This window comes from Ambystoma mexicanum, chromosome 10, assembly GCF_040938575.1.
Source record: "Ambystoma mexicanum isolate Mex_15411 chromosome 10, UKY_AmexF1_1, whole genome shotgun sequence".
Taxonomy (NCBI): domain Eukaryota; kingdom Metazoa; phylum Chordata; class Amphibia; order Caudata; family Ambystomatidae; genus Ambystoma; species Ambystoma mexicanum.
In genome coordinates, this window is record NC_090932.1 from 14,638,689 (window position 1) to 14,658,849 (window position 20,161).

The 20,161-nt window shown below is 48.5% G+C and overlaps 1 protein-coding gene across 3 annotated transcripts in view; it reads right to left on the reverse strand.

The window, feature by feature from the left end:
• LOC138491102 (probable cation-transporting ATPase 13A4) overlaps positions 1–20,161 on the reverse strand; it is a 995,403-nt gene that overhangs the window by 251,242 nt on the left and 724,000 nt on the right. For all 3 annotated transcript variants that reach the window (XM_069617423.1, XM_069617421.1, XM_069617422.1), the window contains 3 exons: positions 11,026–11,105; positions 9,334–9,376; positions 3,875–3,984 (listed from right to left, as the gene is read on the reverse strand). In XM_069617423.1, the coding sequence (XP_069473524.1) occupies positions 3,875–3,984; positions 9,334–9,376; positions 11,026–11,105 (233 nt within the window). The remainder of the gene's footprint in view (positions 1–3,874; positions 3,985–9,333; positions 9,377–11,025; positions 11,106–20,161) is intronic.

A 20,161-nucleotide genomic window follows, 5' to 3' on the forward strand; every position in this document is an offset into this window, starting at 1 on the left:
AAGGACACTTCACTGGCCCCCAGTGCCCCAAGCAGCCTCCCACATGCCATCTGCTGCTGCCTGCCTGCCTGCCTGCCTGCTGCCACCGTGCCCTGCCATTTGGTGCCTGCACATCAGCCATCTGCAGGGGTCCAGTTGCTGTGTCCACCCCTGCTGGTACAGAAGAGTCCCGACTCAAATGACATCGCTCCACAGCCCAGCCCCAGGACCCAGTTGGTCAGCCACTCCTGCCCCTGGGGTTGCCATGTGGAGCACATCCACATCTGACACCAGTTGCAACCCCCGGCCAGAGGGGCAGAGGGGCAGAGGGGCACCAGCTTCACTGCCACCGAAGTTGGTGTCCTGGTGGAGCAAGTCCTGGGGCAGTATGATGCCCTCTTCGGATCGTCCCGCGCCAAGAGGGAAGGACGGGAGAGGAGGCGGAGGGGGTGGCAACCCGCAACATCCAGAAGGTCAAGTAGCGCTGGGAGGACTTGAGGTCAAGGACCCTCATGAAGGCCCGGCGCCTTGTGGAGGGGGGCCGGGGCCGCATGAGTTCCATCCAGTTGAGGGTCCTGGAACGCATACACCCAGCGCTCCACGCCCAGGTCCTTGAGAGGGAGACCCGTCTGGAGTTGAGCGGTAAGTGGCCAAGCATTGCTGTGTGAGACAGGGCATGTTGCAGTGTGCTGGTTGTCTGATACCTGCCTGTATGTGTGACATAGGCCATGTACGCATGTATGTGTGCAGGGACATCATGGTAATGCATGTGCGACCTGTAATGTGTGAACCGCATGGTTGTTGCATGTGTTTGAATGTGACATGGGGAGCCCTGTGCAGATTGCACACATGACAGCATGGAAGTCTCTGTTCCTGGACATGGGTGGGGGCCTGGTGGAGGCTGCCCCTGGTGGCTGGGGGGTGGGGGTGGTGGGAGACATGTGTGGGTGCCAGGTGGAGGGTGCCCCTGGATGCTAGGGGGTGGGGGTGCAGGGGGACATATGTGTGGGGGCCTGGTGGAGGGTGCCCCTGGTGGCTGGGGGGTTGGGGGTGCTTGGAGACATGGGTGGGGGCCTGGTGGAGGCTGCCCCTGGTGGCTGGGGGGGTGGGGGTGCTTGGAGACATGGGTGGGGGCCTGGTGGAGGCTGCCCCTGGTGGCTGGGGGGTGGTGGTGCTGGGAGACATGGGTGGGTGCCTGGTGGAGGCTGCCCCTGGTGGCTGGGGGGTGGGGGTGCTGGGAGACATGAGTCGGACATGGGTGGGGGCCTGGTGGAGGCTGCCCCTGGTGGCTGGTGACTGGGGGTGGTGGGAGACATGGGTGGGGGCCTGGTGGAGGCTGCCCCTGCACTGCTGGGGGGTGGGGGTGCAGGGGGACATGAGTGGGGGCCTGCTGGGGGGTGGGGGTGCAAGGGGACATGTGGCTTGGCTGGGGGGCATGCCCATGGTGGATGGGCTGCCTGCGGGACATGACCAGGGGTGCAGGGTAGTCCCCTGTGGTGTGGGCTGCCTGCAGAGGTCGTGGAGGGGGTAGAGGGGAGACCTGGGAGGACCCACACTGGCAATTCACCTCTTCAACTTCCTGCACACCTACGTAATACACTGCCCCACTCGCACAGGCCCAATCGCGTGTAGATTTTCTCGCGCACCCCTGAAATCCACGTACCCAGGCCAATCGCGTGTAGAATTTCTCGCGCACCCCTGAAATCCACGTACCCAGGCCAATCGCGTGTAGATTTTCTCGCGCACCCCTGAAATCCACGTACCCAGGCCAATCGCGTGTAGAATTTCTCGCGCACCCCTGTAATCCACGTACCCAGCCCAATCGCGTGTAGATTTTCTCGCGCACCCCTGAAATCCACGTACCCAGGCCAATCGCGTGTAGAATTTCTCGCGCACCCCTGAAATCCACGTACCCAGGCCAATCGCGTGTAGAATTTCTCGCGCACCCCTGAAATCCACGTAGCCAGGCCAATCGCGTGTAGAATTTCTCGCGCACCCCTGAAATCCACGTACCCAGGCCAATCGCGTGTAGAATTTCTCGCCAACCCCTGAAATCCACGTACCCAGGCTAATCGCGTGTAGAATTTCTCGCGCACCCCTGAAATCCACGTACCCAGGCCAATCGCGTGTAGAATTTCTCGCGCACCCCTGAAATCCACGTACCCAGCACAATCGCGTGTAGAATTTCTCGCGCACCCCTGTAATACACGTACCCAGGCTAATCGCATGTAGAATTTCTCGCGCACCCCTGAAATCCACGTACCCAGGCCAATCGCGTGTAGAATTTCTCGCGCACCCCTGAAATCCACGTACCCAGCACAATCGCGTGTAGAATTTCTCGCGCACCCCTGTAATACACGTACCCAGGCTAATCGCGTGTAGAATTTCTCGCGCACCCCTGAAATCCACGTACCCAGGCCAATCGCGTGTAGAATTTCTCGCGCACCCCTGTAATACACGTACCCAGGCTAATCGCGTGTAGAATTTCTCCCGCACCCCTGTAATACACGTACCCAGGCCTATCGCGTGTGGGGACACCCGCACACCCCTGAAATACACGCTCCCCGCACTGCGTTTGCTGCTGCCCTTTGCGCTGGATTGGGGATTTTGATGGCTTTTCCCTGCGCAAGGGGCGTTCTTGGGGGCGTAACTGACGCTGCTGCAGGGTCGCTGCGCCACTCTGCGCCACGGCTGGTTGTGGATGTTGGAATCCATGAATACGCTGTGCGCCTGTATGTGTTTCGGCGCACGCGGCTGGCGCAGCCTACCGCACGCGCACACTGTGCGCCAGCCGCGTGCGCCGCTTGTGCGCCGAATTCTATGAATTGGCCCCAAAGTGTGTACAGCAGTAACAATGATCGCCACTGCATGCAATCAAGCCCTTGCCAGACATTGCTGTTCCATGTCCAGGTACTTGCATCAGTGCCAGGTACTGCCATAACATGTTGGGTACTCAAGCCACTGCCAGAAATTGCCATCACATGCCCAGGTACTCACAGTTCCTAGTGATTTCCATCACAAGCCCAAGTGGTCAATGCCGGCACATAATTGCTGGCTGGAGCGCGTCCCAGCACATCAAAGCTGCGCGAAATGCAAGCATGCAAAATGCAAGCGTGCGAAATGCAAGCGTGCATTGGCTGGTATATGTGATTTTACCAACGGACATTACAGAGTGGTACAATTAATCGCGGCCAAACTACTGATTTATTTTTTCTTTTAATTTGGGCTCCCATCCCCCTGTTTTTTTACCCTTATAACGCCACCCTAACCCCATCCCGACACATGTTAACCCCTTTACACCACTACCCTTTATTTAATTAATCTTTTCAGAGTTTTTCGGTATTATGGTCTACTCTGTAATGTTTTAGATATATTGACTGGGCACAGTCTGGGCTCGTCCTGCATTCAATGGTAGCAGCAGATTCCACGCAAAAGAGTTAGACGCGCAATGAAGTCCTTGCATTGCTCTACCTGTCTCCTTACTACCTTTAGAAACTCTGAAAGGCCGTCAGTAGGGAGGGAAACATTTAGCAGAGACTAGAGGAGACAGAGGTTAGCTGAGCTTAGACGGGGACAACGCTTACCTGAGCCTAGAGAGGACAGAGCTGTGCTGAATCTAGAGGGGACAGAGCTTGGCTGTGCATAGTGGGGTGCATGGTTTAGATGACCCTAGAGGGGCATTGTTTGACGAAGAGTAGGGAGGGACAGAGTTTAACACTCACTAGAGGGGACAGAGCTTAGATGAGCCCAGAGGGGGCATAGCTCAGCTTTGCTTAGACTAGACTAGAGGGGGACACACTTAGCTGAGCCTAGAGGGGACCAATTTTAGCAGAGCCTGGTCTTGTAATGGAAATCTCTTATAGGCTATAACTTGACATCAAATTGAAAAACGTACTTGATTAAATGTGGAATGCATTGAATGTTGGGGGTTCGTGAGGTGAAAGGCGAGGCCACTGATGCCTCCTGCTCCGACAGGGAGACCCCAGCATGCGCCATTTTCAGGGCCTGAAACACAAAGAGACATTCTATTAAGAATCCTCTGAGAAGACCACGTTGAGCACGCAAACCATAATAAATACACATCAGCAGAACACACAACACGGATTCCTTCATACAGACCATTAGAATAGAGTAGGGGTCTGAAACCTTCCCTTCGCCACATGTTTGTACTACAACTCCCATCATCCCTATCCAGCATAGCCAATCGTGAAGGATCATGGGAGTCTGAGGCCAAAATATGTGGAGAGCCGTATGTTGGAGCCCCTGGAACAGAGCAATCTGACTGCATTTCATTGCAGAGGCTACCATGGCCTACAGGCTGCAAGGTGTTCTCTTGCCATACAAAAGCAGATGCATATATGTATGTATACATGTCTGGAATTAATACAATGCAAACCTTAATATGAATCAACACCGTGCTGTACAGAGGGGACGTCCCTGGGTGCTTATAAGTAGGGTCCGGGGGTAGCAGAGAATCTGTGAGAGAGGGAGGGTGCCGGGATGGGTACACTCCAGAGGGGTCGAGATACAGCTGAGCTGAGAGATCCTCCGCTTTAGACCGGCAGGCAGGAATGGCTCCACATGTGTCTTCTGGCTGTGGACTAACACGAGGGAACACGCAAGCGGTAATTATAGGAACGTGGACGGAAATCCATCTGAAATACCGCATATTTGGGGACAGGATTCCCGCCTGGGCTGGATCTTGAATGAGCGAGGCTTAGAAGATGTTTACAAAGTTGACCAAATACCTCCCTTCGTAAAATATTCCACTGGACCTGTCATCCTATTTGAAATGTGGGTCTCTAGATAAGAGCAGCAGCTTGCTTTAATATTAAAGGGCTGTGTGCAGAGAGGTGGCAGCTCCTCCACAGCCCCCAGATAGGAGTGTATGTCTTCAGGTGGACTGGACAGGAGGCCTTTGCACCTCTCAAAAAGTAGTTATATGTATACTAGCAAATTCTGAGGAAGCAATTGTGAGTGTCATGGCTTTGGAGCACCACTTTGATTATGCCTCACATGCTATTATATCCCCCTCCCCCCCTTGTCCATGTGTATGGACCAGTTTGGTGCCAATGATTTTTCATATTATGACATGAGTATGTGCAGCAGAATGAGAGTAGAGTCTGCACCCTCACCATGTTCTGCCTCTTTCACCACCACCCACCTGTCCCACCTCACCCTCATTCACACCACCAACCCACCTCACCGCATTTCTCCCCCAGCAGACACCCTGCCTCAACTCTTTCATGCCTGTTCACCCAGCCTACATTATCCTGTGATCCATAGCACCCAACCTCATCTCCTACATCCTCACCAACCCACACTAATTGGCCTCCTTTATACCCACCAACCCACCCTTCCTCACTTGGTATCATCCTCACCCAGCATACCTCACCCTATTAGACCACCAGAAACCCACCCTACCACACATACACTGCTACTTGACCCCCACCTCCTCTCCCTGTCTTCTTGATGTTCCCCCTTCTTCAATCTCCTCTTCACTAACCACCCACCACCTTCTAACTCCACCACCAATGTCTCCACAGTCACTCCATCTCCAACCTCTCCTTCCATCACTCATCCCAGCTCTCCCTCCATCTTGCTCCTCCCATCTCAGCGCAGCGGCATCACAAGGACATGGGCAGAGGGCACGCTGCATGTTTGAAGCCCCGAGCATTGAGGCCACCGTCCTGGAATGCACGTCTATTGGTAATTTTCAATTTGTTGTTTGTTTCCTCAAAATTATATATATTAACAAGAGAAAACAACTTTTAGTTTTACCAATGCTTGTATTGATAGAGTCAGCTTTGCAGCGGGCTCCAATCCAGTTCCCGCTCTGGTAGTGACATCCAATCACTATCATCAAAGCGGTGGGCTATATTAGATTCATTAGTACAAGTACAAGTGTTATCGTGTGTGTGTGTGTGTGTGTGTGTCTGCCTTTCCCCTTTTCTCCCCAGATGAGGTTTCTAGACAAGTCCAATCTATCAACGTCTCGTCAAAACAGGTTCTCCTCTGTTCCTCTAAAACCATCAAGGACCACATCGACACCCTGTCTCGTGCTTTGGCTGACTTCTGGAACCAATCCTTCGCCACTGGAGTCTTCCCTTCCCCCCTGAAGCACTCCCTTGTGAACCCTCTTCTTAAGAAACCCTCAGCCGCCCAATCTCTATCACTCCTTTCCTCTGCAAACACCTTAAAAAGCTGGCCATATCCCAGCTTAATCTTCACACCAAACTGGTTGGCTGTCTCCATGACCATCAGTCTGGCTTCAGAGCTGCCAGAAGCATGGAAACTACTCTCCTGAACATCCGTGAAGATCTGCTCTCCAACCTTGACTCCAATATCCCCTGTTTCCTCATCTTACTTGATAACTCTTCTGCCTTTGACACAGTTAACCATGCCATCCTGCTCAACCGTCTCCATGATAACCTGGATATCACTGATCAGGCCCTGGCTTGGCTAACCTCTTTCCTCTCCGATCGACCCTCCCAAGCCCAACTTGGGTCCTTCCTCTCCTCTATCTCTATCTCTACCTGTGGTGTTCCCCAGGGGACTAACCTCTCTCCCAGGCTGTTCAACCAATACCTGGCACTTCTTGCCCACCGCATTGCCGCTCTGTGCCCCAACTATCAGATATATGTGGATGACACTAAGCTCATTTTCAGACTCCCTTCCGCCACCTCTTCTCCGTCTCTCATCTCTGACTGTCTGTCTGCTATCCAGGAGTGGTGTGCCACCAATATTCTCTGCCTTAGTGCCAGTGAGACAGAGAGCCTCCTCATTGTTACATCTGCTCCCTCCTTTCCTGTCACTCTCTGGCCGGACTCTCTTGGCCCTCTTCCTTCTCCCACCTGTGAGGCTTAACGCCTTGGGGTCATCTTCAACTCCACACTCTCCTTCTCGCCTCACATCTCTGATGTCTCTAAGAAGTCACACTACCAGCTGCACCTCCTCAGAGGTATTCTTCCTTTCCTCTCCTTCCCCCAGAAGCTCACTGTCTCCAGAGCTCTGGTTCTCTCTAGGCTGTACTACTGCAACAGCCTCTTTCTAAATCTGCCTGCTTCTACTCTCTGCCCTCTGCAACTCATCCAAAACAGGACTGCAAGACTCGTCCTTGGCCTCAAGCCCAGAGATTGTATCTCTCCAGGACTGAAATCTCTGCATTGGCTCCAAGTGACTGCTAGTATTAAATTCAAAACCCTCTTCTGGGTCCTGGGGCCTCATTACCTCCAACTCTCTCTTCCTAAATATTTTCCTTCTCGACCTCTTCGCTCATCCACCTCCAACTCTCTCAGGGTCAGCCGCTTCTCCATGCAACAAGTTGGTGGTAGATCTCTTTATTTGGCCGGGGCCTCCCTCTGGAACAGCCTCCCTGCCTCCCCCTGAAACTTGAGGAGAACCATCTCCGTTTCCGGAAGCACCTCAAGACCTTCCTCTTTACTTCAGCTTTCTCTCCTCCTCTCCCATGCTGAAATCCTGACTGAAACTGCACTGGTCACCTGGCTACCCTCTGATCTTGGGCCTAGGTCCCCTCCCTGGCCAGCTACACTCCTTCACTGCCTTCCGGCAACCCTTGCTCTTGGTGGTTGTTTCTGTATCCCTACAGCCCCCACCAGCGCTTGACACCTGATGTCTGCACTTACCCCTGCACTTACCACTAGCTGGCCACACTTTTACCAGTGTTCTATTTATTTTATTTATTTACTATTGATCCTATGTATTGCACTGCCCCCTAACCCCCCCCTGCACTCGATGTCACCAGGCCTAGTAAGATCTTTGTCTCTGTCTCCCCTCTGTTCCCCCTCCCTTGCCTCATCGCACTTTAAATCCCTTGTGTATAGGCGCGTTTTAAATGCCATATCATATCATACTGCGGAAATAAGAAGGAAAACTGTCCTTAAACCAAAGGGAGTGACACATCTCACGATTATTATTATATCCTCACTTCCAAATACCTGTGTGTGTGTGCTGTGCTGTGTGTTTATGCATTGGGAGGTTGTTTGGCATAATAGCTATTTGCACCTGGAGATTAAGGCCATCTGGACATTCTCACTGCATGATAGAAACTAATGTACTATAGAGTTGCATGCTGTGTGCTTCTGAGGAATGTTATCTAGAGTGGTTTTGATTCCCTGTCAGGGCCCCCCTCGTCACTGACCTTGACACCTGAGTGTCTGTCTAAACATCCTGGGCCTTGGGATTGTGTGCAAAGAAGTTTTGAACTCAGGATTCAGTATTAAAGTATAGAGGCATTTCAATGTTCGGTCTAAAAGATGGCGGTTCTGTACTTCTTTCTCCGCCATGCTAATGTTCTTTGTGTCTCACACATTGCCATGCATCATTCCCTGCCCTGGTATTCTGCAACCTATCGCTACCTACGCCCATCTCTATGCTACTTGTAGACCCCCATTGGTGCATTCTGTAACCTCTCCCTGATCGTTTCAGTGTACTCTACTTCACACCCTACTTGTGTAGCACAATCTATTCTATTCTTTAAGGCAGTTTATTTACCTCTAATATTTAAACTTGTTGTTTACAGATCACTTCTCAGCCTCTGCCTTCATTTGCTTCTGGGAACAGTTGGGGGCGGGCCGGATCTGACCTGATCTGCATCATCACAATTGTGTGACATCTGAGTGGTGGTTTAGGCAGTTGAGTCTAGCAGCATCTGCTAATCGCAGTCGAGTGCAGCCTTGAAGTGGGCCGATCCAGTCCTCTGGCACAGCCCACCTGGTGGATTTGGTCATAGCCCAAAGGTTTGGGGCCTTCTTGTATGTGCCAGAGTCTGTACAGTGTCACCCTGGAAAGACTGTGATGTGCTCTAAACGATCACATTGGGGGTTATTCACAATGTGACCTGTCTACTCTCTGGGGGGGAATAGGGGTCATAGCTAAAGCAGGACAAATCTGCTGCTGCGGAGGGGTATAGTCAAGGGATGTAATTGGTCTATCCTGATCATGGAAAGGAGTAGGAGTGGTCTCAAATGGCTACAGTTGGAGCAGTGCCTGGTCATTGAAAGTGTGTGGGTGGTGTGTGGGTAATTATGGGGTGTGGTAAAGACGGGACCTAAATCAAAGGGTAGAGGTGATAGTGGGGCTTAATTGAACTTGGGGAATGGCCACCTGCTACTTATTTCAACAATGACTACTCATATACCCCCTTCCGCTGCATAATACCCGTTATCTTCGCCCAGGCGGACTTTCTATTTACCCCATGCGGTGAATAGCCAATGATGGCCCACTTCATCATTGGAATATTTACGATACCATTTTTTAGCATCACCGCCACACTCCTGAGAGCCTAAATGTGGTGTTACTACAGAAAATGAAACGTGATGTAGCGCTACTCACCCCACAGTCATTGGCTCCATCCCCGCACATGCCCACAAAGTAACTGCAAGAGAAGAAAGACATGATGGGGTCAGTTTCTGAGCATCACAGATAAGGCCAGGTGCATCCACCGCCTAGAAGGTGAGTAAGCTGCCATAGGTTAGAGTCCAGACTCAGGTACAAGAGTGTGAACCCCGCTGTTCATGCTTCCACACCATAGAACTACGATTAAGCTTCTAGAGGCCTTCAGGGTGCAGGGAGAGTCTTTTGACGACAATGCTGGGAGCAAGAGAGGAAACCGCGGCGTCCAGCAGGGTCGCAGCGCGAGACTTTAGAAGATTGGGAACTTTGCTGCAGTTTTAGGGGCCAGTGATTGAAAAGGCCTTAGTTTACAGTACCTTTAAGCTGCAGCATCACAACCTATCGCCCCCTCCTTCTCGATATTGCCATGTTTGTGGCATGATGTCTGGGCTATATTGGTAGCAGTGAGGAGACATACCATGTTTGAGGCTCTGTGATCTGCGGAGCCCGTTTGGCCTCTAGCTCTTGAACGTTGCTGTACTTTAAAATGAGCACAACATGTGTGGGTGGATAGCTCCCAAGTGACGCACTAGTCACTCAAATAGGGCGGGCCTGAAATTTGCTAGCCCGAAATCCTATAGAGCAGTAACTCAACCTTTTAACCTTCTGAGGTCAACAATTTAAGGACCATTGAACTGGAAAATATCAGTATCCACCAAGATAGGGTGACCAGACGTCCCGGTTTTGCTGTGACTGTCCCGGTATTTGGTGCTCTGCCCCCCTTTCTCAAGATTATGTTCCCATTGGAAACTGCAGTGGGCCCAGTTTTTGGTAGTAGGTCTTCATAGCTGGCAGTCAAGAATGCACAATCTCGCACAGAAGAAATGCTGCATTTTACAATTTAGGATAGTGTTAGTTTGTGATAAATTAATTATAATGTGTGTCTCTTTGAACAGTAACACTTAAACCCCCTTCTCCTCCAAACGCTACTGAAGTGTACTGCCTTGACAGCCACTTTCAAGAGTTAGTCCTACCTTTATGTTAGTTGCCCTGTCCCGGTTTTTTGCTTTTTAAATCTGGTCACCCTATGTGCAACATTTTTTTTCAGACACAGTAATTGTAATTATTAGTTTAGGAGGAGAACTACAGCACTCTTCACCGTTATTATCAGTATTATTAGAGTATTTATTGAGTGCAGCCCCAGCGCCGGGAAGTCACGCGAGGAAGGAGGCGGGACAGGAAATGCTTAAGAGCACGTCTTTCACACCTATGATGTGAGGGGGCGAGTTATTTTTCTAAGCATAAATGGATACTCTGATCTGGCCCCTCATGTAGTGGAGCCCCCCATGGGCCACACATGGATCCAGGAGGCACACCCTGGCACCACCTTCACATTCAGCAGCTAGAGGGGTCCTGGTGAAGCTGGAAGCTGGACAGAGAAATAGGACAACATAGGCCGTTGCCCGGGAAACCGTGGAGGCCTGGAATATTCCAAGCAGGGAATTAAGAGCTGGAATCAGCAGCTCTGATCCGCACTGGAGGCTGCTCTGCTGGAGGGACGTGTTTCGGCTCGTCCAGAAATATTGCAGTGATTCAGAGCCCCCCCACCGTTTCTTTCTCGAGGTGCTACGTCACCAATATGCTGATTTTTAATCCACTCTTGAAAAAAACAATGAAGAAAGCAGAACTTACTCGAGTTTTTGAAATTCTTCAATCAGGCTGGTTTTCTGCCGTGGGGACATTCTGGCAAACACCACCCCGTTCAGCAGCAACTGCAAGTAAAATAATAACATGCAAACACTGAATGAACAGTATGAGACCATGAGTTGCAATGCATTATAACGGCACTCATACACACGCTTAGCCTGCAAATGAGTAGCAACACATATGGAAATAATAACATGCTTTACTACAGCGCCTAGAAGCGGGAGGAATCCACCAGGAGCAGCTGTAAAGGAACACTTGCTATTATTCTTCTTATTAGCCAGACCATTTCTGATTTATTTTTTATGGCTGGTCGTTCTTTGTGAATATTCCACGTGACTTTAATTCTGAGGCGCTGTGACTATAGCTGTGAACCCAGCGGAGTGAGCAAGGACTCGTCAATATGCCAGAAAATTGATACAAATGTGAATGAATACATTGAGGCGGTCAGGTGACATTTGAGAAGCCCGAATCACGTGGTATACCCTGATTTTGCTGATTGCTCTGGGAATGAAATGGTGGTATGCTGGTTTCAACACTGGATAAGTAGGAGCTAGTTAGATTCCTAGCGGTAAGTCGGGGAAGTACAGCTGTCCAGGCCCCAGTATCAGGGCTGCCAAATGCAGGCTTCAGGCAAAGAGTAAGAAGAATAAGGAGAGGACGCCTTGACCTGCCGAGGGCTCGCACTATGACCAGGACTGAGGCAATCCCCTATAGAAATGAGTTAAACGCTGGCATATGGATGCCAGCAATTCAAAGTGGCAGAAGATGTTGAACATACTAACTAGCACAGACACTAGGCGTATGTGGAAGGCCTTTAATGCAGAAAGAGGGACCACGATAGAGCCCATAACACCCTAGTGATGACCAGACATGGATGGAGTATATCAGTGAAGCATATTGTACATTAGGTGGATCGGGCAGAGGAGGTGACATCTTACGCATGTACACCCTATAATACGACCTTTGACAAACTAACAGTGGTCACTAAAATACAGAGATTAAAAGGATCACCGGCCTCTGGTCCAGGTGCGTTACCAAATATTGTATTTAAGATTGACCCTGAAAAATGGGGTGACATTCTTATGATACTTTTTACTAAGATCTGTAAAGAAAGGTGAATCCTGGACACTTTTCATGAAGCCACCCTTATCCCCAGGCTCCCTGGGTACAAGAAGTGGCATTCTGGTAATCCATCAGACTACAGATGGCCCTCCATGCTAGACTATTTAGGACTATAGTACTGGAGTACTGGATTGGATAAAGAAGTGGGCAGAGAGAATATGTTACTAGTCCCATTCCAGATGGGTGTTACCTCACATGGACGGCTACTCAGGACTACCCTGAGAACACGTGCTTATACACCTGGCAACCCTCGCTTGCATCTCATGTTTATCGACTGTAAGTCGGCTTTTGGCACCATTAACAGGGAAATGCTGTGGAAAAGACTTGAGGATTGGGGGTGCCTTGGGATCTACTCCGCATCATATGGGATTTGTGAGGTTGGGCAACATGGGAGCCTGGGCTATAGAGGTTAAGACTGATGAAGGCCTGAGGCAGGGCTGTGTGCTGGCACCCATGCTTTTCACCTGTGCATGGCAGACCTGTTGCACCTCTTGAAGGGTGTGGGGGACAGAACGTGACCACCATTATGTGTCTGGACGATGTGGTCGTATGGGACCACACTAGAGTTGGATTGGAACGTTCAGCCGGCAAATTAGCCATGTATGCGGAGTCTAATGACCTACTCATAAACTACTCTAAAACTAAATATATGGTCGTGGTGTGAAAAAGGGCAAGAGACGGGTTAACCGCATGGGGAATTCACCAGTGGAGAGGGCCAATGGACATGGATATGTATTTATTTATTTATTTTCACATTTATATAGCGCACATACAGCCCAAGAGCATTGCAGCGCTGTTACTTGTGGCTACCTTAGTTGCATGGAAACTTAAACATGTGATTCAGTCAGACAATTCAGATGAAAAACAATAGTGAGATATATACATAGATACTTTATACATTGCAAGGCAACTGCTGAAGGGCTGGTGATGGACAGAACTAGTTTGCGCTTTTGTAAAGAGTAGTATTTTCACGGCTTTGCGGAATACTAACATATATCCAGACATTAAACTCAGCGGCGAGATTGCCATACAGAAAAAGCGGAATAAAGTCCTGGCGCTCACAGCAAACGGGAGGACTTACCCTGAAAGGAATAATATCCATGTATTGCCAGCGTATTGTGCCCACCACTGTTTATGGTCTAGAGACGTTTTGTCAAAATAAGTTTGAATGCTTGAACCGAGTAGAGGGTAAAATATGGAGAAGCCTGTGGGGGTCGGCCACATGTCCACCTGTCCAGGCATTAGGGCTGCACTGAGGAAGAACATCAATAACGGGCATCATTCTGGTGAAGCCTGGCCTTTTATACATTAAGGCGATGAAGGAGCCTAATGCCCTGATTCATGGAACTATTTGCGTGTAAACCGGGCTTTTGCGTGCAATTCTGCCCACAAATCCCCATTCGTCAAACAGGGATTTGCACGCAGGATGGCCCGCAATCCCCGTTATACACGGAAATAATTCCATGAAGCAGTGTGTAAATGTCCCCTACTTGCCATTCTGGGAAGGGCTGTGGAAAATAACTGCACGAAGGACACTGTGGTATTTAGGAACTCATGCCTAGATCTGTACAAAAGTGTAAATTGGAACGCCCTAACGGTACCAGGAAGAGTTTATCCTAAACACGTAGTTCACTGATACATTGGGCCTCATTACGAGGTTGCCAGTCCAGTAACAACGGTACCAGTAAGCTTGCCGGTACCGTTGTTATCGGACCAGCAAACTATGAGTTCTGCTTGCTTGCCATGAATGGTACCGGTGTATCCGACCTCAAAACTGTGATGTTCACAAACTTCCCGCTTCATTACCAGAATAGCTACTGGACAAATAGCAGGGAATTAGGAGACTACATACACAGAACATGACATCAGCACTGATGTATCTCCATGTCTGCTTATACTGGAGGGACACAGAGCCGTGCGGTCTTACATTCAGCATCACAGAGTATTCCAAGATGCCACTCTCCACTGTGCAACCTTATGATCCCTCGCCAGCCCTCATTAGGGACAATCAGACCCATCAGACAGGTACCCAATCCACACAGGGGCCTAATATGAGTTAATGAGGGGGATAGAAATGATCCATAGATCCCTGATTCAAACAAGAAATGGGAATAGCACAAGGAAAACGAGGGAGAAAACCCAGCTCTGAGTGAGGGAAGATAAAAGGGGCTGGAAACCCACAGTTTAGGAGAGAATCCTGAGGGAGTCTGTGGGGTGTATTTAAAGGCCCTAGAGAGAAATCCCTTTAATCTGAAAAAATGCAGTTAAACCCTGCTACCAAAAACAGCTGTGTTTTGCTTTCCCTGTCACATGAGTGGCAAGCATTTTAATACTGCAACCCAGAAACGGCCCTGCTAAGTGTTTATTTCATCTGAATGACAAGAAGTTATGCACTGCATCCAAAAATGGCCCTGCGTTGCTATTATTTCACCTGAGTGGCAAGCAGTTGAATGCTGCATCCAAACAGCCCTGCATGCTTTTATCTCACCTTCATGACAAAAAGTTATGCACTGCATCACAAATGGCCTTGTTTTACTTTTAATTCACATGAGTGGCAAGGATTTCAACATTACAATCCAACATGGCTTTTGCTTTCCATTTCACTTGAACAGCAGCCCTTGAAGCGCTGCAAACGAAAAATGGCTTGGCTTTTCCTTTTGTTCATGTCAAATCCGAGAGCCATGTGGAAGGGGGCCTACCCCTCATTGTCAATGGGCCAACAGCAAATGCAAACCCACTCCCAAAAGAAGAAATTAAAGGATCCCAAGACAAACAAGACAGGATTTCAAACAGTAGACGCAGAAACCGCTTCCACACGCATGAAAAAGAAAAACGACTTTTAAAAGGCCACAGTGAAAAGACAGCACTGCTTGTATTGAAATGTCATGGTAATCTGCTGTGGTGGGGTTGACTAAGCAATGTACATTATGTTTCCAACCACAAGACTTCAATCACTCTTGAAGAGGGTCATAATACTGGAAAAAACCAGTTGGGCTAAGGAAGGAAACTTCACAAGTAAAAGCCCTGCTTTACACTGGAAGTCGCACCTACCAGTGAACCATCTCACAGTCAGATGTGATGTTACTGAGGGCGTCATAATTCCCTGCTCTGCCAGACTTGAAGGCGGGGGCTCAGGGATTTCAAAGAAAGCAAGTGTGGCTAAAGCTTGACTAGGAGGTGTGAGCTCCTTCCTGCACCCACTACCAAGAACAAAATGACAACTTCAAAGGGGGTCATGAAAATCTCTGGTCACTGGCTGTGGGGGATGAGGTGCCGCTCCCACAGAGGGGGACAGATTCACCCAATTGACATCTGATTTCATTTTTAGGTATTTTTCACAGTAATTAGAATGAGAAATAATTTGTATTTTATGTTATGTTTTTATATAATTTCAAGACGGTTATAAAGAGAGAAAGTGCATCTTTCTAGGATCTTGGAGAATGAAAAGGCCAGTTAGAATGGTTTTCTGGCTGCTCTAAAAATGGGACAAAGATGGCAATTGGTGGAAAGATGGAGTGAAATTATGAACATGCCTGATCATTTGCAGAGTTGTAACTGTTATACATTTTGAGAAAAGGACAGAAATGTGCCACCGGGCCATGCGAAATCATACTGAGTTGGCGATTGGCTTACCTAATTCCTTATGACCAACTAAAACCATATATCTAATTCATATGTCAGGGGCTAGTAGAATTATGAAGTTATGAGACATAACTGTTATTTGTCAAAAAGTGGCCAAGAGAACAAAGAATGGTAATAAATGCAAACAGACAGATGGTGCTCGCTGCCCTTGAACCAATCATGCCAGGGGGTGGAGAGAGGAATGGTAACCTGTCCTATCTGAGTGGTAGGGGTAATTACAGAGTACCCCCCCTAGACTGTAAAGTGAGTGATGTCATTTGTGCTATATAAGGGAGACTGTACTAGGTCAGGGGACAGACAAAACAAATCTGGGGTGACAGGAGAAGAAGGATGGAGAGAAGGTGGCTGAACCATACCATCTTTGAGAGTGCAGAGCCAGACCCCTTGCCTAGGTGTCCAGAGTGCCTTGGGATCCAGCTGGCTGTCCAGAATCCCAAACCAAGGCAGAGTGCAGTGACGAGACCCCTTGCCTAGCTGTCCAGCGTGTCCTGAGATCCAGCTGGCTGTCCAGAATCCCAAACCAAGGCTTACTTTGTAAGTAGCAAATAACCCCAGCCCTAAATTGCAAAAACCCTTCCTTTTTGTAGCATTGCACCCAATAATTCCCCCATTGAATACCCTATTGAAAACCCCATGGAAAAACCCCAAATTGCCAGTGTAATTCAGTCACCTTCCCATAGAAGAATCTGTGTTTAGCCTGTGTATGTTCACATATTCCCAAATTGGTTGAAATTCGAAATTAACCACCTTGTCCCTGATGTCTTTCATAAATTATTATAGTCATTAAGTGTTGCCTCAAAAGATTTAGGGGTCATTACGAGTTTGGAGGCAGTCATGGTGCTATTAGCACCATGGCTGCCTCCAAACTCGTTTCCGGGTTCTCTGAATGGGGACTTACCGGATCATTCCAACCTTGGAGGACCCGGTAAATCCCCATTCAGAAAACCATTCCCCATTCCCATTCGAGTCACCATAGATATAAATGGGAATGGGGAGGGAGCTAATAACGGGCCCGCAAATAGCAGGCCCGTTATTAGCTCCCTGGTCCCTTAGCGGCTCCCGCTAAGGGCGGCTGGTAAAACCAACCAGCCTTAGTGGGACCCGCTAAGGGACCTCGGAATGTGGAAGTAAGAGGTTAACGGCATCGGCATCCTTACCGGTGCCGTTAACCCCTTACCGCCGCACTCGTAATGACCCCCTTAGTCTCCTTGTAACTGAAAACCGAGCTTGTCCGTGTATTGTGTGCATCACCCCACAAATTCCTATTTGCATCTGTCCTAGTAAAAACCCAAACCGTAGTGCCATTGAGAGCAATCCCTTTTTGCCCACAAGTCTATCTGTTATGTGTCTCAGTCCTTGTCAGTGAAAACCGATTTTCCTATTCTGAGCTAAACCCCTTCCTTGCGCTGTCTGTCATTGTAAATCCTGTGTAAAACGAATTTCCATTTGCCATTGTATCTTTCCTTTTCCATTTGCTTCGTTACAAAACCGATTTTCCTACTTTATTTCTATTGTTGCCCTGGTGCGCTGAATAGTAGTCTCTAAGCTTCCCTATCTCCTCAAGTGTAAGCAACACACATTTCCTTTCCTTCTGCCCCCCACCCGTGTGAGTAATAATCGAAATCCAATTCTGCCGTTTTGCACCAAAAACAGGTTTTCACTTTCTTTGCTGGCCTCCCATCTTGGGGTGGTGGGCTTTACTCCAAATCCCATGCTTTCTCTCTATCCCTACTCCTTACCACTGCCTTCCAGTCAAAGGAATCAAGTTAGCTAATGTTTAGGGTTGAGTGTTGCAGGGCGCAGGTCTAAACCGTTGGTGTTATCTCTTTCTAAAATTGCTCTTTTTCTGTGTTGACATTAAAGATTGTGAGAATTGTAACAGGATATCTTAACCTAATTGATTTGTGCAATTGTGTACCACAACATTAGTGGCTGTAAAATTGTTTGATTTTCCTTTTTCATTAAATAATAAATGAATAAATATCTTATTGATAGACACCGGCCTGATTCCTGGTCCATTGTGACACAGGTGTTTGTGGAGGTTGGGTGCGAGACGGGTTGGAGGCCTATTCAAACAGAAAAGAACTTGTGGTTTATTAAAAATAAAAAGCTCTTCATTGTACGCCACATTAATTGCCGGGGAAGGAGTCCCTGGCTGGAGTGTACTGTGCAATAAAACCGTGGCAAGACATACCTTTCTGTCCCTGCTCCTTCTTACCAAGAGGAGAACCTAGAGGCAGAATTCCCAGGAAGACCACATGGTGATGGAATCTGCAGCATTCTGGAAAGGCTCACTGCAGACCATGGGTGCGCATACCTCATAGAAGGAGCCTGGAATATAGAGGCTGCTCAAGAGGTAGAGATCTACACCACTTGACCTTGAGGGAACTGGAGTGCTAAGAACCTCGTACCTCCAATAGCTAACCCAAGGCAAAAGACTGACCCCTGGCAGGAGGGGCATTAAAATATGATGTACCCGAGAAAGACCCAGCTGAGAGTGGGAGAAATACTTATCACCATAACTGAAGCGACAACCTGTTGAAAACCAAGAATTCTGATGCAAAACCTGGTGCAAAGCCTGACAAGAAAACCTGAAGAGTTGGCCTGGCCGAAATGGCCTGATGAAAAAGCTCAGTAAGACTTATGCTACACATGTCTAGTGCAAGACCTGGAAAGAAGGCCATGGAGACAGCTGGCAATGGTCTGGAATTAAGACCTACATACAGGAACCCGACTTCCAGAACAAGAATAACCTTTACTGTGAATCTTGAAAAATGGTTTTAGTGAGATGTAGAACAGGAAACGCTGATGCTTCAAACCAGTGTAAAACTGAGAATCCCTGTCTGGAGGAACGATCTGGGATATACCCATGAGGTAAACGTCTTGGGGATCCAATTGCAAAACCCCAGTGTGAAATGGAGATCCATTGAGAAAACCAACCAAGCACAAATTCCAAGACTGAGGACATAAGGAGAAACATGACCAACAAGCCGGAGGACCATGCAGGCTCTGAAAGAGACGTGGGAAAGCTCCTGATGCCAAGGACCAGTTTAAGATCTCATGACTCCAGCAGAGCCTCTGGAAGGATGAAAGGAGAGAGGATAGAAAGATCCAGTCTGAGAGCAGTGACTTTGACAACATTATCTAAAATAACCCTTCTGTTTGCTACTCTAGTGTAGGAATGGACTGCTGAAAAGTGTGATGGTGCAGGTAGGGCAGATGCAGCATCTACACCGCCTACCAGACCTCTCAAGCAAGAGCGGAAATATGAAGGTTTTTAGGCCTTTTGTTGTTTGAATAGCTGCCATGTTGTTTTGTAGTTTATGGACACAGGTAGAATAGAGTTTGTTTTACCACACTTCAGGGAACTAGTTTTTCTGCACTGCAGGGAACATTAGGTTCCCAAATACACAGACGACATAGAAAACAATGGAGGGTGGTACGTGTAGCTGAACAGGGTATACATTAGAACATTCGTTTTGTTGAGTTTTGTTTGTAGTAATTTGAGCAAGGGATCGCCATTTTGAGACAAGGCCCCCAATCGAAGCTGCACAATGTATTTGTTTTATTGAATGTTTTCTTTTTTGCTTCTGTTTGAAAAACACCAAACAGCTAAGGTGATGAAAGAAAGGAGCACAGGAGGGTGTTAGCTGAAGAAGTGCGAATTAGCTGTTCCCAGGAATCGAAACTAGATATGCAGCAATTATTTTCGTTCTAGATGATAACTAGATGAATACACAGAACTTTGATTGGCAGGTGCACAGGGATCCATGTAGTAACATTGACCAAGATACAAAGCTAAGCTGCATACACAGGACCCCCAATGACAAGTTAGTGTCATCGCACCCGTGTTTGAATGTATTGGTGAGACCAATAAATGCGAGAAATCATTTTCTGCGCACCGGGCATTCACCATGTTTTTCTAAAACACCTATTCATCCCATGACCTAATTAGAAGAAGGTGCACCTTCTTTGGCAACATATATTGAGAGAAGAGTTGCAGAAGGAGGTATTCAAGGTTAGGCAATGGTCTGGGACCCTTGGAGCCCCAGCATGGGAAGTGAGATGGGAGTATTTGTTCTTTTCTTGAAGCCAAGTTTCGATCTCTATGTTCATATTAATTGCTAATTCGTTTGTCTTAGAGGGATGCAACATCCAAGGGCACCCCAAGGAGTACCATCCAATGGCATGAAGACTTTTTATCACTGTCAGCATGAGACCTGGTAACCAATCAGACAGTGAGTTAATGATGCTCACGGTGGTGACGTTATAGTTGATGGGTTTCACTTGGGTGGTTTTGCAGGTAGTGGATTAGCCAATGGCAGATTCCAATGTACAGGGTTCTATAGGGCATTGA